The sequence below is a fragment of the Triturus cristatus genome, chromosome 2_1, assembly GCF_964204655.1.
Source record: "Triturus cristatus chromosome 2_1, aTriCri1.1, whole genome shotgun sequence".
Lineage (NCBI taxonomy): Eukaryota > Metazoa > Chordata > Amphibia > Caudata > Salamandridae > Triturus > Triturus cristatus.
In genome coordinates this window covers 1,121,084,740-1,121,109,939 of record NC_140581.1, presented here as the reverse complement: position 1 = coordinate 1,121,109,939, position 25,200 = coordinate 1,121,084,740, and the positions used below count along the sequence as shown (strand labels likewise).

The following is a 25,200-nucleotide window of genomic DNA, read 5'->3' as shown; positions in this document are numbered from 1 at the left end:
AACAGTCCAATAAAACACAATACTTGCTACCCGTGCACCTCCTTAAGCAAATATCAGAGAGATAGCCCGGCCCAGCCTTGTCCAGCCCCGGACGGTCAATAAGAGCGTTTCTGCCAGCTTAAATGTTTGCTTTACTCTCTACCTTACCAAACAACCATTTCCTCTACCACACATCGCCCCCTCACTTGCTGGATCCAATTTACACTTCTTTCCATAAAACCAAGTTTTTTTCCTCCCTCTCACAGTAATGTGAACAGACCACTTTCACGTCCCCTTTAAGCTTACTAACAAGACCCATGCATTCTCTCAGCCCACTACTGGAACTCACCGATCGGCCTCCGTTAAACCTTCCCAACTCACTGCTACCCCAGAATTGAAGCCATGTATCACCGGTAACTCACCTAGGGAATATGCAGAAAACTACACTCTTTGATTTTCCACTGCCCCAAACTCGCTTATACCATTCCAACATAATGTTTTAACGCGAGCCCATTCTTGGTATTCTCCTGAGAGTTGTTTCAGCTAAACACCTCTGTAAATCTTTTCAAAAGAGTCTGGTCCTGACCCTACTTTTCAGAATACCATCTACTCTAAAAAGTTACACTCACATAGTAGAAGAAACCTGTTAAGAAGGCTTGTTCCTCCTCAGGGCCGGACTGGCCGTAGCGGGCACCGGGCGATCCCCCGGTGCGCCGCACGGGTGGGGGCCGGTTCTGGGCTCCTGGGGGCCGTTTTTGTTGCAGGGCCGTTTTTGCAGCATAGCTGCAAAATCGGCCCTGTAACAAAATCGGCCGGAAACCGGCCCTGGTAAAGAGCTCGGCGGCACCCCCAACCCCTGGGGGGGTGGGGGTGGGGCGGCCGAGCACTTTGCCAGGGCCGGTTTTGGTTCCCAGTCCGGCCCTGTTCCTCCTACTATAGTACTGACATTTAGGAGGTCAACAAAACATCATGAGAATCCAAAACTGTTCAAAAACGTATCTTATCTCCTGTGAAATCCTTTCTATTTCACCTGCCTCTGAAAAATGAATGGGGCAGATTTACAAGCCCCTGCGCCACCAGTACATTACTTTTTGTGACGTACTGGAGGCGCATGTTACTGCTCCATATTTACAAGGACAGAAAAAGCCACGCAGGGTGGCTTTTCCAGTCCTTGTAAATATGGCCCCTTTACAAGCAGCACTTTGCGTGAAAGGGGCGTTCCATGGGTGTTGCTGTGGGTGTTCCCATGCAACACCCATGGAACAAGACACATTTCCAGATTTACGAGTTATCCTAAATCTGGTAATGCGTCTGAATGCTACACCACCTTAGGGGTGGCGTAGCGAGGCGCAACAAGTAGAAATGTTTTCATTTCTCCTCGTTTTTTCCTCTTTCAATGCGTGTTGCATTCTACAGCATGCATTGAAAGACGAAAATGCCTGTAGTGATAGTTTTTGTGCAGGAAGGTACCCCTTCCTGCACAAAAACAATCTCCCCATGACGCAGGCATCCTTGCACCATGGTGCAAGGGTGCCTGCGCCAGCGCATAGCAGCAGTTTGGGCGCCAGCGCAGGGGAGAGCACAGGAATGCAACATATTATTGTAAATATGTCGCATTCCTGTGCTTCGGAAGTGCCGCAGCGTGGCGCAGTCAAAGGGCTTGCATTGCCGCGCTGCTGCACTTCCTTGCAAATCTGCCCCAAAGTTTCTAGTTTACAATTAGACTCTCCATTAAATATTTGCCCTCCTATCATTCTTCAATCTGTATGGACCAATGCCCCCACTCATTGATTTCTACACCTATCAGTTCTGCCACCATCTCAAAGTTTGGAAAACTGCTTTGGTTTTTCCCCTACTTAAAAACCCATCTGCTCATGGGCTTGGCTGAAGCAACCAAGATGGCAGACACGTCTTAACAATGCTCCTCAGACGTCCACCGCCATCCAGTTGCAGCGCTGCATTGGGACCCTGACTGACGGCGGAGACTTTATCCTGGACCCCTAAAGACTGCTCCAGAGGCACCGGCCTCACAAGTCTGGGGCCCGGGACACCGTGAGCAGTCGAGGTAACAAATCCTTGCTGCCCTGCTGGTGCTGACCACAGAGGCTCTGCCGGGCCGCTGGAGGAGGCCCTGACTGTTGCGCCACACTGCCCCTTAGTGAGAGTCACAGGTGAGGGTACTCTGCAAGGGTCGTGAGTTTGGACCTGTGGCCTGTTGGAAGGCCCGTCCCGCTTTGGCCTCCATGCAGCCTGGTGGGCATGAGAAGGGCCTGTGTCATTCCTTCCTTTGCAGCAGGGCCAGGTCTGGGGCTTGGCTCTTCCTCTTCTACCCTCCCACCACACTGGTGGCCCCATACCCCGTAAGCCTGCGACTGCAGGCGAATGGAGACCTCGGCTACTTTTGCCCTTGTGCCACATTGTGGAGCCAATGCTGAGGGTGCCTGAGAGCTGCAATGGCCCCCTCGATTTTTTCTGGACTGTACCAGCTTCACTTAGAACCCCAAATTGGTCAAGTGATTTGCGGGCACTTGGATGCTTTTGTGGGGGTGAGGTGTGGCAGCAGAGGGGCCCAGGTTGCTCTTGCTGCCTCTCTCGACTTGCAGAGGCAAGGTTTGGCCATAGTAAAAATCCCTTAGGCCCTCCTCCGACTCTTCTGTACCTCCCTGAGTCTGGGTGGCGGTCAGGGAGGCCTGGAGTTCAAACCAAGCCATTTCTTAGGTTATTGATGGAGTGACTGGCCCCGGTGGATTTGTCCCTGCGACTGCGCCCGGACACTTCGCTGCCCAAACTGAAGTCGCCAGGCAAGCGGGCTGAGAGCTAGGCACTGTGAATCTCCCTCACTGCTTCTGAGTGCTTGTGGCTTGCTTGAACTCTGCCTGCTCCAGTGCTGTCCCTCTACTTCGCAGTGGCTACATAATCCAGAGCGGAGGTGCTGAAAATTGCTCTTGACGGAGCAAACTGTGCTTCGTGGGCTTCCCAGAGAGGATCTAGAACCCTAACCCAGAGACATTCATTGAAAATTGGATCAAATACTGGATCCCTGAGGGGATCTTGTTGCCTTGGTTTTTCATTGAACTGGTGCATAAGGCCCTGGCAAAGAAACCCCCTCCTGGAGCACCGCCTTGCCCAGTGATTGCTAAACTTCTGAATTTCCATGATCGGAGGCTGTCCTATGATAGTCGCACAGCCAATGCAAGCTTCATTTTCAATCTGCGCATGGTATGATTTTCCTGGACTACACCAAAACCATGCAGAAACAACGTTAGTCCTTTTTTGCTGTTAAGTAGAAGCTCCAAGTAATGTCCCTTGATTACGTTAATCATTCATCATCATTTACAACTTTATTTCGATCTTCAAACCATAAGAGTGCTAAGTACATCACTTACATAGTTACATAACATAATTGTTTTTAGAATAGTAAGTCAGTATTTGAAGACCTTTTACAAGAAATGTAGACCATATAAAAACGATACAAGTTAAAAGCTTGACAAATGATTTGGGGGAGGTAAAAACAACTAAAGCCACTGGTGTCCTAGCATCCATGGCAGTAGGACCCACTGTGCTAGCCAATCTTACCGTATGAATATACAGAGTCCATGGGCCCGATTCACAGAACAAACTTAAGACTAAATCCTAAACTTAGTACCATTCTGGTATTCACAGAATGCACTTAGTACTTCTGATATTCACAGAATGAACTTACTACTTTTGCTATTCACAGAATGAACTTAGTACTTTTGCTATTCACAGAATGGATTTACGACTCCTAAACTTACGTCCGCACTCGGGCCGGAAATTCCGGCCCGGAGGCGGAGCTTCCGGCCCGGAGGCGGAGCTTCCGACCCGGAGGCGGGGCTTCCGGGCCGGAGGCGGAGCTTCTGGCCCGGAGGTGGGGATTCCGGCCGATTTAGCTATGGCTGAAATCTCCACCTCCGGGCCGGAAGCTCCGCCTCCGGCCCGGAAGCTCCGCCTCGGGCCCGGAAGCCCCGCCTCCGGCCCGGAAGCCCCGCCTCCGGCCCGGAAGCCCCGCCTCCGGGCCGGAAGCTCCACCTCCGGGCCGGAAGCTCCGCCTCCGGGCCGGAATTTCCGGCCCGAGTGCGGACGTAAGTTTAGGAGTCGTAAATCCATTCTGTGAATAGCAAAAGTACTAAGTTCATTCTGTGAATAGCAAAAGTAGTACGTTCATTCTGTGAATACCAGAAGTACTAGGTGCATTCTGTGAATACCAGAATGGTACTAAGTTTAGGATTTAGTCTTAAGTTTGTTCTGTGAATCGGGCCCAGAGTCTTTGGTGCTTGGTGGACGTAATAGAAATCATACTTTTGGAGCTGATAAGTGAAGTGCCAAAATTGGCCTTTAGGCCTTCCTTCTGATGCCCCACATTTGGCCTAGAAATTTAGCGTGTGCAGACAAACAATGGTCTTGTGCCAGATTTAAGAATCCTCACGGCCGCACCATGCCCTCTAGTTCCCAGATGCTTACAAATAGGTGTTAGCCACCTTCCTCTTGGGCGGGAATACGCTTGACAGGCAAAGAGGACATGGGCAGTTAATTCAGTGGGAGCAGGGCAGCTTGGGCAACACTTAGATTGGGCGGTTTTGCACGACCAGGAGCTTGTAAGGGAATTCAGGGGGAGTGTGCCAAGCCTAAACTGAATGTATAATTTTCTATCATTTGGTAACTGAATTAGGTCAAGGTAGCTTTCCAGTGTGCTAGTTATTTTAAAATCAATAAATTCTGCAGTTAGCCCACTCATCTTGGTATTCCTAATTTCATTCTGGGGTACCCAGTCCCAATTCATGGCTTTTACTTGCTTCTTTGAGGGCGGCTATAGGTAATTGGTGCCATCCCATTGGCCTTTTACCCCAATACTCTCAAGTAGGCATTTGATGTTTTTGATCCATCCTATCTTGTTAAATACATCCGGAGAACAGACTTCATCAAATGCTATAGCATAAGAAGACAATTCAGGGGTCTGTGGCGGGGAGCCCCAGGGGGATGGCTCGGAACGCCCCGCGGGCACCAGAGAACGTGGGCCGGTACCATTTCCATAGAAATCAGGGAGGCAGAGCATGACAGCAGTAAAGAACCAGGAAGATGCCGAGGGAGTCATCGAGGAATGCGCCCGTGAGCGGAGAGGTGGAAAACCACAGTGGGAGGAAGACGCGAGGACAGCTGCGGACGAGGAAGCGGAGGCCGCGGAAGAAGGGGCCGAAGATGCAGGAGACCCAGAGGACGGCGGACCAACCAATCAGCCCCGGGAAGAGGTGTCCCCTGTGGAAGGCGAGCTGGACGAGGCGGCCGCGACCCTGTCAGCGGGTCATGACTTCAGGAAAGTGCTCAGGGAGACCGGGCGCCGGCTGGGATGGTGGCTACACACACAAGCGCTCTTTACACGGTTCTAAGGCATAGCGGAGGGAGCAAGAGAAACCTGCCAGTGAGGGAAACGGAGAAGGCTTCCCCTTCCCTTTTTTCAGTGTTGTATGGGCAGTTGTGTTTTGGTTTTCCTTGTTCACCATTGAAGGCGAGACTGGGCAGTAAGGATAACCAACCGCCAGGCAGGTCAAACGGGGCATTGGGACCCGGGGGAAATACCTGAAGGAAAGGCTCCCCAGGGTTTTCTATAGCTGACCACCCACCGTGGCGGGTGCGAACACAGGGACGTCCAGGAAAAGGTGAAGGACAAGAGAACAGGGAAGGAGAGCGCAGGCAAGCAGGAGGCTAAAAGATAGAAAAGGTACCCCATACTAACAGCCTCTCTCTCTTCTTTACCGAGGGGACGACTGCTGCCTAAGGGGCCTGGGAGCCAGAAAGAACAGCGGACCACAGGGACCTGCAGCAGCACAGGAAGCCGGAACGAGCCGTAACACCAACCCGCCCTTGGAACTCTGTAACCAGCCCAGTTGTGCCCTAATAAAATTATATATTAAGAGCAGTGCAGTCGTCCGTCGGTATTGGGCCGGTTACAGGGTCGATAATGGTCTCTGCCAAAAAAGCAGTGTGCAAAGTTTTGCTAATTCTACTATGGATTTACAGCCCATTTCCAATTTAAGGGGATATAGTGGTGTGCTCACAGGAAGTGATACTAGGCTCCTTAGGAACTTGTTCTCTGAGGTAGGTAGATCAACCAATCTTTCAAAGCCCCACAACTCGGCCCCATATAGGGTGCAGCTCACTGCCTTAGTTTTGTGAATCTGTATGGCAGGTGCAACAGGTTTAGTTTATGAGCATCAATGTTTTTCTTATTTAAGCCCCCAACTGTTTGCTTCTATTTTATATTTGCCTTAGTTAAGTGTGGCTTCCAGGACTCTTTCTGGCGAGGCTCAAGGTTCTCCATGGCTCCTATTCCCATTTCTTTGACAGCCCCTGAGATGGCATGGGGGTGGGTCACCGAGCAGAGGTCTCTACAAAGATGTCCTCCCTCCAGATGGGGGAGCGGGGCCAAAACTAGATCTGCCTGCTCCATCCACTGCCAACTCCCAGGCCCGCAGGAAATCCAAACCAAAGGGGAAACGTGTCAGGCGGAAAATTTCTCCAGACTCCTCTGATACGGAGCCAGGCCGTTCTCAGACCGCTGATCTCTTTGGTGCCGGGCCTAGCCCTGGGGTCCATCAGAGGGGACTCTTCTGACGACGGAGGCTCCATTGGGGGATGGATATGAGTATCTATATCTGTCTTTTTTCACTTCTGTCAAGACCCTGGTCCCAGGGTGTATTCTGACTCCTGATGCTTAGATCTGGACTTAGGAGAAGCTCCACTACGAATTACCTGTGATGAGTTTTGTGTATTTTGTTGAAGGGTGTTAGGCGACAGATGCTTTCAGGGCGGAAGTGTGGGATGGGGGGCAATTGTTGTTAGAGGTGTTTATGGGAGGTTTAGTTTATATATTTTATTGTTGTTGCTCATTTTTGTTTTGATTCTTCCATATGCGCATTTCGCTCTCTGTCACAACCTACGTGATTCGACCCACCAATAACGCCAAATGCTACACACTCTACCCATGGCTCCCTTTAGCCTCCTTGCTTCGAACTACATTGGTCTCCTGGACCGTATTAAGTGTACCGAAGTCCTTAAGTTCCTCCAATGCCACCAGCCAAGTGTGGTGCTATGACAGGAGACCCAACTCTTGTCCTTTCTTGCGCAGATTTGAGTACGACTGTGTTTACCATTCTAGTTTTGGTCATGGTTCTAGAGAGGTGGCGATTTTACTTCACAAACACTTCCCCCTGGTAATTGGCCAAGTCCTCCATTACACTCAAGGCCAATATGTATGGTTGGTGGGCACTCTGAAAGGGAAACCTCCCAATATCTTGAGTGTTAATGCTCCTCCATACCTACACAGACAGACCTTCCAAGACCTCACTATGGTTGTTGCAATGCTGGCCAACGGAACAATGCTGATAGGGGGAGATTTTAATGCCGTTCTAGACACCATGGTTGATGTTTCTGTTCTCCTCACGTAGGCGCATTGGGCTATCCAGGAGGCTGGTTTCTTGGATGAGCTCCTTGGGCCTACATGACATTTGGAGGTTGTGGCATCCTTGGGAAAGAGCATATACCCATGTCTCTGCGTCTACAAAAGACCAGTCTCATATTACCATATATTTCTCCTTGCCACAGGTATTCCCACTACTTCTGCTATTCAGATATTACCTCGAGGAATATCAGACCATTCTCTTTTGCACCCATTGGGGGTCCTGGTGCAGTGTTGCCATCCTGTATGGCGTCTTAACAACTGGTTCCTTACCGATGACGGCTTTCTTGACCACCTGGAGAGGGAGCTACAGGCCTACTTTAATATTGTACGGTTCACTGGGCAAGCACCCTATGAGCAGCAGGTAAAATCACGCTTCGAGGAGTGGCTAAAACATATCTTAAATATGCAGACACTGGCCGCCACCGCTAACTGGCAGAACTCAAATCTTTTATACTATCCTTGGAAATGGCAGTAGACACCAAAGCCATTGATCAGGTATACTTACGGCAATTGACTTTCCACAAGGCCTGACAATTTTGGCGTACATCCACCCAAAGGGTCTATGAACATGGGGATTAGAGTGACACTCTCCTTTACAGGCTAGATACCCATGATACTGCTTCTCGGCTCATTCAGTTGATCGAGGATAAGACCGAAACCCCAGTGACCACCCCAAATGTGTATTTTAGACTATTACGGGGACCTGTATGCTCAGCGGCTGTGTCCTCCTTGCGAATTAGTGCAACCTCTTTTGTCTGATATCGCTCTTCCTAATCTCAGTGCTACCCAACCCATGGCTTTGGAGACTCCCTTAATGGAGGATGAAGTACTTGCTGCCATTCGTGACCTAAAGTATGGAAAGGCCCCAGGCCCGAACAGCTTTCCTTTAGAGTATTACTCCAAAACTCTGTGACACCATGGACCCTCACTTGCTGCAGATCTATGAAGAGGATCCTTCCCCCACATCTTGATCTAGCCACTATTGTAGTTATCCCTAAACCGGATCAACCAACCTTGGGATGTGCCTTCTTTCGCCCTAACTCCCTGATTAATACAGATGTTAAGATATATGCCAAGATCCTGGCAAATTGATTTCATCCAGTCCTCGGTCTATTGATCCACCCTGACCAGTGCGTTTTCATGCCCAACCAGAGCACAAGACAGTGTATACGCTGAGTGCATGCAGCTATGGCACATGTCACGACATAGGTAGGGATAGGGAAAGAGTGTCTACAATGCTGTTTCCACAACACATGGCTTTACAACGTGGTCATTACAACGACCGCTTTGTTAACACGCGTGCCATTACATCACACGTCATATCAATGACTTGCTGTAGGGGGTGTGCAACACGAGGGAATGTGTTGGATTTTAAATCAAAAACCTTTCCTGCTGTTGCACAAACTGGAGTAGGAATAGTAATTAATAATATTCCTAATTGCAGCGCACCCCCTACAGCAAGTCGTTGATACAACTTGCGTTGTCATGGCAGGTGTGATAACAACGTGGTCGTTGTAACAACTGCGTTGTAAAGCCATGTGTAAAGAATGAATGCGTTGAAACATCATACATTCGTAGGGAGATAGCTCTCATGCTGGTTGACTGTGAAAAAGCATTCAACACCGTATATTGGGAATACCTTGGTGAGATGTTACTAGGCATGGGATTTGGCACACGTTATTGTCGCATGGTCGGTATACTCTACACGGAGCCCTCGGTACAAGTTCCTATTAATGGTGTGTTATCCCAGATCTTCCTGATTAGACTTGGCACTAGGCAGCGTTGTCCTCTGTCTCCCCTCCTCTTCGCACTGGCTATTGAACCCTTAGCCCAAATGATTCATTGTGATGCCTAGCTGCGGGGTTGGAGGTGGAATGACACAATGGAGGATAGAATCGCCTTATACACTGACGACATCCTGCTGTTTCTAAATGACCCTCAGGTGTCCAGCCCCGTGTGTTGGAGATTTTAAGCCTGTTTGGGGATGCCTCTGGGCTTTGAATGAATTGAACTAAATCACTTCTGGTTCCCTTCTTGGAAATTGCGCCTGGGGATATCGGGTTCCTTGGTGAGGGAGAGGATGAGCTGGGTGTTGAGTCTGTGGTTTTTGACGATGGTTGCGATGGGGCCATGTAGATGTTGATGAGTGTGGGGCTGAGGGAGGATCCTTAGGGTACTCCACATCTGATCTCTGTCGGTTCTGAGAGGAAGGGCAGGAGTCTTATTCTCTGTGTTCTGCCTGAGAGGAATGATCGCATCCAGTCTAATGCTATTCCTCGGATGCCGGCGTCATGGAGCCTGGTGGCTAATGTGCAGTGGGAGATGGTGTTGAAGGCTGCTGATAGGTCGAGGAGGATGAGGGCTGCTGTGTGCCTTGGTCGAGGATGGCGCGGATGTAGCTGGTAGTGGCGATGAGGGCGACCTCGGTGCTGTGGTTGCTGCGGAATCAGGATTGAGAGGTGTCTAGGATGCTGTTGGTTTCTATGAAGTGTGCTAGCTGGGTGTTGATGGCCTTTTCGATGACTTTGGCGGTGAAAGGGAGCAGAGAGAGGGGCCTAAAGTTCTTGTGATCCGTCGGGTCTGCGGAGGCTTCTAGAGGAGCGGGTGACTAAGGGGTGTTTCCAGTCGTTGAGGAATGTGGCGGTCTCGAGGAAGCACTTGATAGTTCGGCGTAGCTTGAGTGCGATGGCAGTGGCAGCCCTGTGGAAGATGTGAGGCAGGCAGGGGTCAGTTGGTGCTCCGGAATGAATACTGTTCATTGTCTTTAAGGTGTCTTCTGTGGTGAGAGGGCTCTAGGTGAGTAGGGTCTGTTGGATGGCGTCGTTGGGGGTGGGGATTGAGGCAGTATCATGGTCTTGGTCGTCGAAGTTGTTGTAGAACATCTGGATCTTGAGGTGAAAGAAGTAGCTGAGTTTGTTGCAGAGGTCTTGGGAAGGAGGGACGTTGGTTGTTGCGCTGTTGGGCTTGGCGAATACCTGTATGATGGCGATGAGTTCCTTGGAGTTGTGGGCATTGGAGAGGATTTTGTCTTGGATGAAGATTTTCTTTGTTGATTTGATGAGTTGGTGGTGTGCTGTAATGCCTGCTTTGTAGGCGGATTGTGCTTCCAGGGTTTTGCTGTTTCTCCACTTCTTCTCCAGTCGTGGGCAGGAGCGTTTGAATTCGCAGAGATCCGTGGTGAACCAGTTGGCTTTCTTGTTGTGTCGACTAGGAGTGTTCTGAAGAGGGGTGAGGGTGTTGGTGCACCCCTTTTTGTAACAAAATGGCAGACACTCTTCCTGAGTCATGAAAGGATAGTATGCGGTCATGGATGCTACTATACCTAATGTAAATAAGAATATAACAGCCTCATCATTCTTCAACTACCATACCCGTTCAATGGAACCTAAAGAAACTGTGAATATGATATTAATTAAAATCTTACTAAACAAGTATTATTTCATGACAATTACCCCTTTACAAACGTTATACGATTTATGAGTAGAAGCAATCACCACCCAAGCTCATCACCAAGACCTTTCATATAAACGTGTCATTCCAGATCATTAGCAACAATTGGGTGGTTGTTTTATTTAGGAAGAGGAGTATCCCTACATGTTTCAAGAAAATACATCACCAGTTAACCAGTAAGGGCAAGTCCCTTCCATTTAACTATGTTATGTATGAACTGCACAAATTCCTCAGTACAGACAGCAGTATTTGGATTCTCATATAAACATTGAACCCCTTAATGTTAATGTCACAGTGAAACTCCTAGCGGCACCAATAAGAGAAAGGACTAGTATATAATATCTGGATTCAGGGTAGTGTGTGTCTGCTGGGAATGCCTCCTGCTTTGAATAGCACCGTATTTAAAGGAAGAGATGGCACATTATGAATATCCAAATTTTTGTCGGTGGAACATTTGTGGCAGGGATTATTTAGTGAGCCTAGACCTTTTACGGACAAACTCTTCTGTTTGAAACAAAATGTTTAATGGAACATGTCTTTGAACCTCCATTATTTTATGACAGGATTGTCCAATGTAGGGCCAGGTGCCCTACACCAGCTCCAAGTCAGATTTTCAGGACATTCACATACGGCAAATTTGCATATAAGGATACTTAATGTAACATGTTTACATTAAGGATCACTGTGTGTCAATACAGTACTTTGCCAGTGCATTGTCAGTGGTTGTCCTGAAGATATGGAAAGGATATATGCTCCTGGGCCTATGTTGAACACTCCTGTTTTAAGAACACAGGATGCACAGTGCAGAATTGACCAGTGGATATCACCATGGACAGAAAGTTCGCTCGATGCGGATCCACCACTCGTAAGTCTCATGTAGCCAATGTCTACAAGCAATGCCAAATTGGTCACTGCTCTGTTGTCTCTCACTATGTGCCCGGCAATCCCAAATACTTCCCCTTTGCACTGAGATTTCAAAATGCTGTAAGTGCTCCTGTACGACATGAGGTGAGGATACAAAGACTGTCTGTCTTAAAGTTGCCACTTTTAAGTTTGCATGTTACATTTTTTACTTCAACTGAGCCAACCAGTTTGCACCGCACCAGTTCTGCAAACTTGCTCATGAACCATAATCTTTGTATTTTTTACGCTTCGACTACCTGCTCACCGAATTACTGCTGCCTAACCTTTCTTACACAAGGAGTACCAATTGTTGCATTAAGAGGTTGTCATGCTTATTCTCAGTTTGCGCTGCCCTTTGTATGCATTGTTTTCTTTCTTCACATAAACCGGTGTTTCTCTCACTGCAGCTTCAAGCAGGAAGCAGGAAACAAAAATCATTGAATGTCTCCGTACTGACTCAGAAAAAACGTGTAGTAGATCTGCAAGTTAAGCTAGGGTGTGGATTCTAAATCAACTATTTTGTTCCTTTCCTCCTACTGGTCTTTTATAAAGAATTAGAATTACATTCATTTAACTTGCTGAAACCATAGCAGAATGTTTCTTATCCACTTCTTAGCCACAACTTGCTAAACCTCATTCTTGCTTGTTTGAGAATTTCACCTGACAATGCAAATTAGTCCATTGTATGCATTATTTGAAGCTTTTGTTAAAGACATTGAAGTTTCTTAATTTTAGGTGTGGACTAGCAGTGAGAGGGACTTTGTCTGCCCAGAGCCTACTAATCAGTTTCCTTGTTAGTTTTAGTCATAGTGACTGCTGGGGTGGATAGGCCACACAGACTACAGGGGAAATCCCCAGTAGAATGGAGAGTAGCTTTCAAGACTGGATGGGATGAGGGAAAGACAGCCCATCCTTCCAAATGCAGAACTGAAGGAGCAGGTCATCATTTTCTTCCTTATAGGTACATTGTTGAATTGGTAATGCAGGGAGATAATCGTCTTAGATACTACACCAGAGTACTCAAGAATTAGAATAATTCATGATTTTCTCTTTACTGTAAAAAACAATGGCTTTCCAATGTTTATGTTTGGAAAAGTCAGCTGCAAAATGAGTTATTTGGCATAGTATAAAAAAACAAAAGAATCCCTGCAGAAGAACTCCTCCAAACACCCCTATGGATTGTTTGGCTCTTCCGACACACTCACTCAGTTGCAATCTGGGTCAATATTTTGTAATAAATCCTGCGGTGCATTTCTATCTCAGACAAGCCCAGAGTTCATCTCATTTTCTAAATCCACCAGTGTCCAGTTTAATAAATATGAAACGTTTAATTTTTTTAGTGGTAGGGTCAGCTTCATTTCAGTGTGTGCCTAGTTTAATTTTTATTTTAATCATCGCAGTTATTGCACAGAGTATCTTGTGTAAAAATGAGCTTATTTATAAATTGCTAATGTTAATCTTATTTTTTTTGTAAAGCGCGAGAATGCCATAAGGCGTTTTAGAGCTACGGTGTACACAGGTCTTTTCAGTGATGTGGGATTGATTTGCAAAAAGCCAGGTTTTTAGATCTAAACCTTTAGTTTTAAACTAAGCAGAGTTGACTGGGATTTTAGATAAGGCTGTTCCATAGCTTGGCTGTGCAAACCATGAAACTCCTGGGGAACAGTCGGTAAGTCTAAACCCGGGGATCCTGACATTCTTGGCCGCAGTGAACAGAAGAGTTCTTGAGAACCCGTACCCTGCAGGGCCTTGTGCGCAATACAGAGGGCTTTGAAGTTGATTTGTTTCCTAGTAGGCAGCCAGCGTAGTCTGTGTAGGGCCTGGGAGGCTGAATGGAATTTTTGGGGTTCCTAGTGTAGTGACCTGGGGCAGGGGACTGTAAGGGCACAGAGGGAACCGGACACCACATCCGGTCAAAGGTGTGGGAGGGGGGCATTACAGATCGAGAGGAGAGCGTGGGCAGATGTGCGTGGGCACAGCTCAGCAGAGTGTATCATAATAAAGTAAAGAAGATCCTTACCTGTCTCCTACTTCTTTGTGTCAACCAAGGACACGACAACTGGCGACGAAGGTGGGATCTGGAGAGCAGAGGTGGATCAAATCGCCGTTTTTCAGAGGAAAGCGTGACGGAACCAGGAGCTCATCCTGGTCCGCTGGATGACCGGAGAAACATCGTGGTGAGCAGCGCGACCGGAGAAAAGAAGAAACGAAGCCAGGAGCCCACCCTGGTTCGAGTACAGCAGCAAAGGAAGCAGCGACACCGGTGCCCACCCCGGTCGCGGTGAAGCGGTATGAGCGCTGAGGCTGCAGGCTGTGAGGAGAAATTAAAATTAAGCGTCGGCCCACGAGGCGAAGGAAAGCGTCTGCACCGGAGAGTGTATGAAGAGGATTGAGAGGAAAACGCGCGTAGTTCAAACAAAAGTGTCTCACTCAGAAATTTGACCCCCAACGAAACGTTGACTTTGAGAGATACACATTTAACACTGCATGCCAGCAAGGAGAAGAGAGCCTAGATGACTTCGCAAGAAGACTGAGAAAACTAGTCACATACTGCGAGTTTGACAAATTTGACAATGAGCAAGCAATAAGGCTGCGCATCATCTAAGGTTGTTAATCGGTGGAGTTTAGGGCACGGATTCTGAAGGAACCAACGACACTGGAAAAGATATTGACGATGGCTCGCACGGAAGCAAGGACCACAGAGCACGCCAAGCAGATGAAGTTGGGAAAAGAGAAGAGAGTGGCGCTAGCACATCGCGTCATTGGGAATTTCAAAAAGAAAGAATTTCAGACGCCGATCATACCCAAAAAGGGCGAACAAACATGCTACCGCTGTGGTCTCGAATTCCCACACGTCGGTGCCTGCCCAGCAATGGGTCAGAAATGCAGGAAGTGCAACAGGGACAACCATTTTTCAAGCATGTGCATGACCAGACAATTCAGAAGTGAAAGAGGTAGAACAATGAGACCAAGGATGACCAGTAACAGGTATGCACGACATATGGAAACGGCCAATCGCAGCTCCTCTGACGAAGCAGAAGAAACGGCAGCACCTGTGTCGGAAGCGAGACTATATCTAATGTCAGACACACAAAGAGAAGCAAAAGAGACAGAGCACGTTCATCTTGTGGAAAAACAACAAATAAAGAAGACAGCGACTGTGGACATCGACGTAGGGAGCCACCAAGCTAAGTTTGTGCTTGACAGTGGAGCAAAATGCAACATCATGTGCATGTCAGAATACCAGAAAATGAGAGTGAAACCACAGCTATCACCGTCGACCGTGGATGTGTTCACGTGGGGTTCCAAAAGGCCAGTAGAAAATCTGCAGGTACAGAGCCGCTACTGCATATATATTTGTAGAACTAGGGTTCCAAACATGATTTTTTCAAGGGGAGGTGCCAGAGAGTGCCCATTATGAATACTGATGAAAAATCTAAGCTTTTTTGGGCCTGTTCGTAAATATTCCCAAATTTTTTCACAACCATTTCTTGCACATAACTGTAGTACCAAAAGCATGGCCGTAATTGGAATGAAAAACACTCAAACCCCCGTGCTTTCTGGCGATGGTAGTGGAGGAATTTCTGCATAAAGTAAAATATTTATAAGTAGAAAAAACCCATTTAATGCGCTAAGGGGCATGTCCGCTTTGACCCTAAACGGGCAGATTATCTGACGGCCGAAAATCGAACAGTATGAGATCAAGCATGTGCATGGACAACTGTTTTTTTTATAGATGTTAGTGTGTAAGCCATTTGACTTTTGTGGCCGCATTCTATGCTTGAGGCCGACCTAGAACTAGCGCTGGCAACAATCTGTATATCTATTTAGCACAAAAATTTATCAAATTCAGTTAACCTATTCTTCATTGCAGCGCTTATCTCTTTTGGGAATCAGGAACTTGGAATGCTCCCCCTGTGTCTTTAGCAGAGGTATTTACATTTTGTTAGGAAGCAAATCTTTAGTGGAAGTCCATGCATGATGGATCGTTGATATGCATGAAGTCGAGCAGTAAGTATTGTCTATTTTTATTGTAACAAATTCTTATATCAGCAGATTCGGGACGGTGAATACAGTAAGGTGGAAAATTATGATAAACTGTTACACTGTACCAAGATTTTTGGAATAAATGTGGGAATTTGGGACCAAGAGTCTGATGTATCGATTTTACCTATTTTGGGGCTAATTACGATGTCGAGCGGACTTAAGTCCTCCCAACACCGTCTCAGTCCTGGACCAACCGATCGACCTCTGGTTGGCTGTCCCGACCGCCTAATTAGGATGCGACCGAGTGTTCGGTCGCATTCCTACATTTCCCTATGGGAGCATGCATTACAGCTGTAAACCTGCCGTAATACATGCTCCCATAGGGAAATGGGAGTTGCTTTTCATTCCTGCAGCTGTTGCAGACACCATAAGGTGCCTTCAACAGGATGACGGGTTCAACCGGAGGGCAACATAGGTGCCCTCTCGGCACCCAACCAGAGCCCGCACACCAAAGGGGACCCTGCTGGGGACTCCCGAGCACGCTTTCCGACACAGTTTCCATGTCGGGCAGGCCAGCATGGAAACCATGCAGGAAACCGTGCATCGTAATCCCAAGGAAGGAAAGGCCCGTCCTTTGGGATTACAAGCACGGACATTTTAAGGAATTTGGGGGTTGGGCCAAACATATTTTGGGGGCCCCTGTTCAGAACAGCTTTGAATTTATGATCCATTTTCAGCTCTTTCATGCCCTGTTAGGCGAGGTCACTGACAGTGCACAGGCACACTCGTCCAAATTCTAAATGAGTTTACTTCTAATATTCAAAGGTAGTGACTTGTATTTTCAATATTCCAACACAGCAGCAGATCACTTACCTTACTGCAAACAACCTCTGTGACACCCTCTCGATTCTGAAATTTGACGTCCTGTTTATATCTAAAAGAAACATTTTTTATGGATATTGCATGAAACATTAACACAACATCTCTGCAAAATGTCTGTAATAGGCTCTCACACATCACACACATTAAAAATAAATTAAAGTATATACGTATTTAAAACAATCTGTTTAAGAATTATTCAAGGTTATCAGGGCAAGACTCTCTGCAGAACTGAGCTGGCTCTATTAGAGGGGCCCCTTACAGGCTGGGGCCCTAGGACAAAGCCCAGTCTGCCCATGCCTTAAAACGTCTCTGATTGCAAGTTTGTTCCGACTGGCTGACTGGCTCCTTGAGCCCATCGGAAGACAGCCGGAATGACTGGCCGGTTTGGTTTCCGACCACCGGCATTGTAATGCGGCGGTCGGAAAGTAAACTGAGGGGCCGTTTACAATGCGGCTAAGAAGGCTCCGACTGTTGGTCGGAGCCTTTACGGGCTGCTTCGTAATCAGCCCCTTTGTGTTTATGCGGAAATGCGTTTCCTTCAAGTGTGGCCCCAGAAGGGATAGTTGCTCTTTTAAAGTGATCTACTCACAATTAAATATCTACTAATATATTTCGTAGTATTCCTACTGGTACAGATTCACCGAACACAAGATACCTCGCCCTCCCACCTCTTTGCCAAAGAGACTCACTTATTTACTTTATTCTCTGGTAGAGATAATGCTGCTCTGTGACGGTTCTCTGGTATATCGCTAGGGTTCTGTCAGTGCGTTGTTTATGGTGGGTAGTTTACTGTGAATAGGACAAAGTTTTTTTTATTGATTTCAAACTGATCAAGAAAGCAACAAAATAACAGAGACAAGGGGACCAAATACATTGTTTAACAAGCAAATAAAAACTAAGAACACAGTGAGCAACAAAGCAAAACCTAACACCCTTAATCAAAAAGAGACCAATTAACTAAACATAATATTACATTTTCCTCCCTGAAAACAGGAAGGAAGGAACTAATTCATGTGCCAGATAACTATGAATAGGTGGAGGAGAGCACCAAAACGAAAAAGAAAATGTGACTAGGCAGGACTGTGCTATTATGCAGCTACCTTGGCCAACCAGCCCCAGGCAGTATCCCAAATCCGAGTGAGCTTTCTCCTCCGAGAATGGTTCTCAAATAAAACCATCTCCAATCTACTTATGTAAAGGAACTCACGCCACCAGAATTCCTGAACATAACTAGACAACGTTTTGGATTAAAAGCTCAATGGTGGCTAAAATATCCAAAATGAGGAAAAACAGTTTCTGACATTTATTTGATTACATCTTTCATGCCTGGAACATTATTATTATTATTCTCATCATCTTTCGTTTGATAGAATACCACAGGTGGAAAATTGTTAAATTCCCGAGATTGCTGCTCCACCGGGTGGTAATCTTGGGTGTATTGACATTACGCATTACCACGGGCAGTATGGTACTGCTACCAGTTGTAAATACTCCAGGTGATACTTACTGCCAGAACTAACATTGGACTAGTGGATTACATCGTTTTCTCTTTTTCAGCAACTTCGAAATGTCGAAGGTGGTGAAACTTGACCAACCAGGAATAAAAGTAAAAGCATGAATTGCAGGAGTAGTGACAGGAGGGTGATGGTACTCCCCTGCAATCACCCGAGGGTGCGGTCACCATACCTCAGCTACAATTCACGCAGCTCCTAGTTCTGTTGGAGCCACTAGCTAGACCTGCTCAGAGCTGATTTTGTTTTCAGTTATATATATCACTCTGTTGGTGGGGAAGTGTCTAATTTCTTGGACTACAACCATTAGCAATGGAATTGCTGTTGTTAATAATTGATTTACTCTCACTGATAGCTTTGTCTTTGTCTGTAAATCATCAGCGGTGCAGTTCACTCCAGCAGCTTGTATTTTCTCCTTTTAAAACGGGTGTGGGATTACTGTCGAATATATTTGTCTTTTACCTCTGGTGGCGTGATTATCACTGTTTCTGAAATAAAGTTCTGTCTCTCAAATGTTGCTCATAACCTGTTTAAGCTTTCATACCTAGGTGCAAATCCTGTATTTAAACATATTAGTCCTAGGGCGTTTCAAGAGCTCTGCTCCTACAGCATGATATAATTCCTCTCAACTGTTGCAAGTGATAACATATACAATTATTTATGTTTTTAGGCTTATGTCAAATTAAAAAAAACCTGGAGTGAGATCCCGGGATAAATAAGCACTGGCAAAGCCAATAGGTCTCACCTGTGATACTATAGTGCTGACCTATTCACTTTGCCGATGCTCTTTCCCCCATATGTCCGCTGTGTGTGCACACATACTGTGAGCATCCTTTTCTTACTCTTTATGAAACATTATTTCAAGATGCCTATTGTGGGTCCAAACATGCATTAAATACTCCAAATATGACTCTAATGAATACATCTACACTTATAAATTATGCAGGCATCCCTCACATCGCCCATCCCATTGGTCTGATATGGAGGGGTCAGCATTAGACAGGGCACAAAGAAATAGCATCCAGATTCTTATTGCTAATGATGGAAGTACACAAAGAAATGTTGGAAAGACCAAACAAGGCAACAGGCCTTTTCCATCTATGTACCCAGAATGTAGAAGAATGTCCCTGTATCCTTCAGGTCCGCACCAAACCTACTCCAATTTAGGAAAGAGTATGAAGGCAAGAACGCACAAATTAGTAACAGTCTTTTTTTGCTCCCATAACACAGTAATTTATTGACTGTATCATTGCTTCATCCCTGGACAGCACGTTACTGCCTTTTGACCAGATGTGTGCTATACAAGTACCACATAGATACATACACACATTTTTATATGTGCCCAATGGCAAGAGAAATAATTCTACTCATGTGAAGACCTACTCACTAAACATGCTATTGAGGTGCCTGGACACATGTGGCATATGAGTGGAAATACATTCTTCAAAGTTATCTTCCATTTTTTATTTATTTCAATCATATACTAGTTCAGGTAACCTTCAGCGGAAAGTCTTCTAATATAGTAGCAGATTTTCTACTTCTTATATGGGCAATTTGCCACAAAAGGCTGCAGGGTTTTTCGAAAAATTATGGATTTGCTGAATTTGCCACATAATCCATCACCTCCTGCATAATCTGCAGATATTAACCCCAAAAATATTTTTAGCTCAATAAATCAAAAGTTTAATAAAAACGCATCAACACATGTTGCTACGCAAGTTCTTGATTTGTAAAATAATGCGTGCCGGTGCCCAAAGCTCTGCTCAGAAGCTTGCAGCCAGGGATGTTACAGAGGTGAGTCTACTCCTGAGTGGAGAACAGCCAGACTTGCTGTTCCTAACAGAAACCTGGCTGCATAAGGATTCTTACCCTGATGTGGTGCAAGCACTGCCGCCAGGCTATTATATACTGAGGAAGGACAGGGTATTGCGGAAGTGCGGCGGTATAGCCATTATTTTGAAAGACTCGGTAAAAGGGCGCATTGAGCCCGATATTATACAGGACTGCGAAAGTCTGTCTTTCTCAGTCGCTTTCTCCCCTACCTGCTGATTGTCAAGAATTCTGATTTACCGCCCCACCCCGGGTCCGGGTGGGTGGTTTGCAGATTCCCTTACGGACACCGCAGCGACTCTTGCTAGCACCGCGCCGAATTTCATTATTTTAGGTGACCTAAATTTGCATCTAGAGGACCCTCTTAAAGTGGAAGCATTTGGCTTGATCCAAGATCTAAAAGCTATACAATTAACACAAAAAGTTACTAGCCCTACGCATGATAAGGGCCAAATTTTAGATCCGGTCTTTACTAATGATGAACGACTCTTGGTAGATAACCCCATTTCAGTTCCTTGGACGGATCATTTTTTAATCCCGATGTATTGAAAGGCGCCAACAGTCACCCCTAATTGGCAACTCTCTAAAAGCCGTGATTGAGCATGGGCGAAACTCCCTCTAGAGGTGTGGTATATATATTTATTACATTCTAAACCTTTATGAGATTCTGACCCCAGCAAAGCGTCTGACACGTTCAATAAATGGATCGAATCTTTCTTGGATAAGTTCATTCTGCTAAAATGGAGTCAAAATAGGCCTAAGGAAAAACGGTCACCATGGTTCTCTCCCGAGTAACAGGAACTTAAGCAAAAATGTAAAAAACTAGAGAGAGTCTGGAGGAAAGAGTATAGACTAGAAAAAAAAACAGAACTACAGAGCAGCTATAAAAATTTATCAGGCAGAAATTAAGAGAGCTCTAGTACATTACTATGAGGAGAAAATCGCAGGGGCAGCGAACGCCCCGAGGGAAACCTTGATAGCGAAAAATCTGATAAAGTATGCACCACCTAAGTTACCTGCAGAATCCTCCCAGCAACTCTGTACGGAACTTGCTGAATTTTTTAACAAAAAAATTCTAGATATCTACAATACCTTTTCCAATGCCTCTAACCTCGATAATCAGGACCAGGAGGTAGACTCTCCGAGGGGTCACTTCCCACGGCTAGAAGATATTCCTGCTTTGGACTTAGATACATTATATCAACTGTTCTCCAAAGTTAAATCAGGTTCCTCCCTGGACTCAAGCCCCATGCACATGCTGTGTAAAGCGGGGAATATTATTCTACCTGTGCTATTAGAAGTATAAAATTCTTCTCTAGCAATGGGCCAAGTGCCCAGGTCATGGAAGCATGGCATGATACAAGCATTTCTAAAAAAAAACCTAGCCTTAACCCGGACGTATGAGGCAACTATCGGCCGGTCTCACTCTTTCCCATGACTAGTAAAATCCTAGAGAAACGTGTAAATAGAACCCTCTTGGAGTACTTAGAAACCCACTCGATTCTGCACTCTTCCCAGACGGGCTTTCGACCAAAGCATGGAACAGAAATGGCCCTGTTAGCAGTAGTGGAGGAATCACGTAAAATCCTAGACCAATAATCCTGCTTGACCTGAGCTCCGCTTTCGACACGGTTAACTACAGCATTCTTTTCTACAGATTAAGAATGCTTGGAGTATCAGGAAAAGTTCTCACCTGGATCAAATCCTTTCTGAAAGACAGGTCATACCAGGTATTTGAGGGCAACCATACCTCAAGAAGAGTGCCACTTACATGCGGAGTCCCTCAGGGCTCTTCACTGAGTCCTACCCTATTTAATATATATCTAAGGCCCCTTGCAGAGTTAGTCCTGCCATATGGAATCCATATTATAACTTATGAAGATGAAACGCAATTAGTGGTGGCATTAAGCCATCCAAAGAAGGTGCCAGCTAATCTAGAATCCTGCTTAGGAACGGTGGCCACGTAGATGGTAAAGTCGTGTCTCAAGCTTAATGGAGATAAAACGGAGCTAATGATCCTGGGTAACTGCTATAGCGCCACGGCAGGCCTGAGTTGGCCAAACTGTCTTGGCCCGGAGCCAAAGCCCAAAGAAAAGATTAAAAGTTTGGGTGTTTGGCTGGACAGGTCGCTCAATTTTGACCACCAAGCAGTACAATTAGCAGCTTCATTATACGGCATCATTAAGCAGATGCGAAAAATTCTTCCGCTTCTCCCTAAATCTGCCCATAGGATCAGGCACTGGTGTTATCCCGGCTGGATTATGGAAATTCCCTCTATTTGGGGACTCCAAAGTCCACAACAAGGAAACTACAAGTGGTCCAGAATTGTGCAGCCAGGTTGCTGCGCAACATCCCTAAAGCACATTTGGCCAAGCCAGCATTAAAAGAGCTACACTGGCTACCAATCAAGGAACGTATAATGTCACACAAAACACTCTGGGGTAGGGGCCCTAAAATCAACCTCTCACTTATAGCTTTCCATTGCCCCTAGAGAAGGTTGCGTTCAGCAAATTTGTTCCTGGCGACAGTACTGAAAATCAAGAGAGCATATTCTGGAGGCCGAATGCTCGCCCATAACGCTGCAAAACCGTGGAATATGCTTCCCATCGATCTTCAGTCAACGATTCACCATTTATCGTTTCGGAAACAACTAAAAACATGGCTGTTGCAGACATGAGCGTGAACTGTATCTGACTGCCTGCTGTCGTAAGCGCTGGGATGCCTAAGGGTAGCCATGCACTCTATCAAATGTTAATTAATAATAATAAGACACTGCTTGTCCCTTTAATTCACTCTTGCTGGTCCCTGCTTTCTCACTTTGGGACGATTTTTCCTTCCATTCTCTTCCTTCTTCTTTCCAGTTTGTGTATTTTCCTTCTCTTGCTCACAGTCAATATCTGAATTCGAAAAAGAAGTGCCGGAGCCCATAAATGAATGGCGGTGGCCACCACTGGCAACCACCAGCTGAAATTAAGGACTGTGCTGCGAAGTGGAGGCCCTTTGCATATGTTGACTGGTCATTTTCTGATGCTTATTGCTCTGTTTGATTGTCTGACTGGCATTAAGGAGGTCATTGCCCATACAGTGTTAACATGTGTAAACAATGTCAAAAAAATAACAAGGAATCTTATCTCATAATATGCTGCACTACGCTGCATAGTTTTCTTTTTCTTAACACATAATTTAGTAAACCCTGCAACATAATTTGTTCCTCCCCTGCCGCATAATTCAGGTGGCCTGGCCAATTTTTATCAGCAGGAACGGTGGCAGACTTTTCTGAATAAGTAAACCAGAATTTCTGCTGTACACCTCTAATTCAGCGTTTTTCCACTTGTAGGGTATTATTTGTTTCTTGGTGTATTTCCTGTGAAAGCTCTCCTTAGATTCAAGCCCTTGAGGAACAAAAATGGGATGGCATGTGAAAAGACATAATCATATCAAAATATATGCAAAAAAGGGACATGACTTGACTGTCCTCAATTCAACAGGCTCTTCAGTGTCCTTGACTGTTGGCTGTGGTCAGCGCGCCAAAGAAACATCAAGTCGAATAGTAGGAGGAACAAGTGCAAAAAATGGAGACTGGCCATGGCAGGCAAGCCTTCTGCTCAGCGGGTACCACAAGTGTGGCGCAACGCTCGTCAGCGACTCCTGGCTAGTAACCGCAGCACATTGCTTCGATTGGTAAGTTGAACATGTGGTCTTGAGGTGCAAGTGGAAAATGTGAAAAACTAAAGAAGACGTTTTAATGAAAGAAATTGGAATTCTAGAGCATAAAACTTAATAGAAGTCTTCGGGGTTATCAAGGCTAGCCAGTCGTGATATTATTTTTTAACGAATACGTTTTACCCCAGCTTTAATCTCTGAAATCTTTAGCACACTCCCAGACAGTTTTACCATATTTCCTAGGCAATCCGAGCTTTAAGCATGTGCTGCTCAGGAAGCTAAGCAAATTGGTGGAAAAGTTATTTTTAGTCCAGATGATTAAAGCCTTGATAAATAATCCAGCCCACAATAGAAACATGTGTATAGATTCTTTTGAAAGAAAACATTTTGCAAAAAACGGAGGGTAACGCACTCTAAGAAACAACCAGGAGAGAGAATTATGTTTATGCTTGCGCACAATTTGAAAATAATTTTAAAGTATTGTAAAAAGTTAGGCCAAAGCGGCCTCATACCTCAGAAGGCAAATCAAGGCAAAGAGCTGTGTTCACAAAGACTACCAAGAACCACCTTCGAACAACACACATTAAGATATACACAACACAGCACCGATAGGTAGTTACCTAACTAGTAGGACCTTCTAAAGCACTTTCTAGTAACTCCTACACATATACATTTTGCCAAAAAAGCATCCATGTCAACTGAGGACATATATAGGAAATTTGGTACAATCCACCAATCTCACTCATCACAAAAACCTCACTACTCCTTATAATCCACAACTCCACTCACAAAACTGAACCAAGGGAAAGATGTACAAAGCATTTTTGAGGTTCCAAACGGCAAGATTCGTGGAATCGGGGCATTTGCAACTGAAAAAATACCTTTTAAATATACAAACACCGAGGAGCCTAGCGCGCAACCAAGATGGCCGCGTAGGTGCGAGGCTCCCGTGGACCTCCGCGACCTCCTGAATAAATCCTGGAAATATCCTGTCCTTGTTAAGGGGACTGTGTCGGGGAACCCGAGCTGAGGCATTACCCGTTTTTTGGGCTCGAATCGGACCCCGAACACCGGTGGGAACATCGCCTGAAGATTGCGGCCTTCTCCTCGCCGGCCCCCCGGATTGGAGTAGTGGCGTGATCCGGGGACAAGGTGAATAACAGCGGCGAGCGGGGCTGGGCGACTCGCGTACCCCGCACTTTCACTTTCGCTTTTGCGCCCTCCTTGCTCTCTGGCGAGGTCGGGCTGCGGAGCGGGGTGCGGTGGTGTTGCCTTGTCCCGGTGCCCAGCTGACCCGCCTGCGGTGGATCGACCCGCAGCTCTGTGGTCGCCCCCCCTTGACACCCGTGATCTGGTGTGACGGCCCGTTTGGAGATCTTGGCGCGACGGTGGAAGGGCCAGCATGGCCACCAAACAAGATGGCGACCGGGCGAAGGTGAAGACGACCCGCCGTGGTACGGCGCACCAGGCCAATAGTATGGACCGCTACACGCTCCAAAGGGGTTCTCCGGAGACAAC

The 25,200-nt window shown here is 46.3% G+C and overlaps 1 protein-coding gene across 1 annotated transcript in view; it reads left to right on the top strand.

Annotated features, from left to right (window-relative positions):
* LOC146866449 (transmembrane protease serine 11C-like) overlaps positions 1 to 25,200 on the top strand; it is a 430,518-nt gene that overhangs the window by 278,990 nt on the left and 126,328 nt on the right. Inside the window, exon 8 of the mRNA XM_085636517.1 lies at positions 23,508 to 23,700. Within this exon, the coding sequence (XP_085492643.1) occupies positions 23,508 to 23,700 (193 nt within the window). The remainder of the gene's footprint in view (positions 1 to 23,507; positions 23,701 to 25,200) is intronic.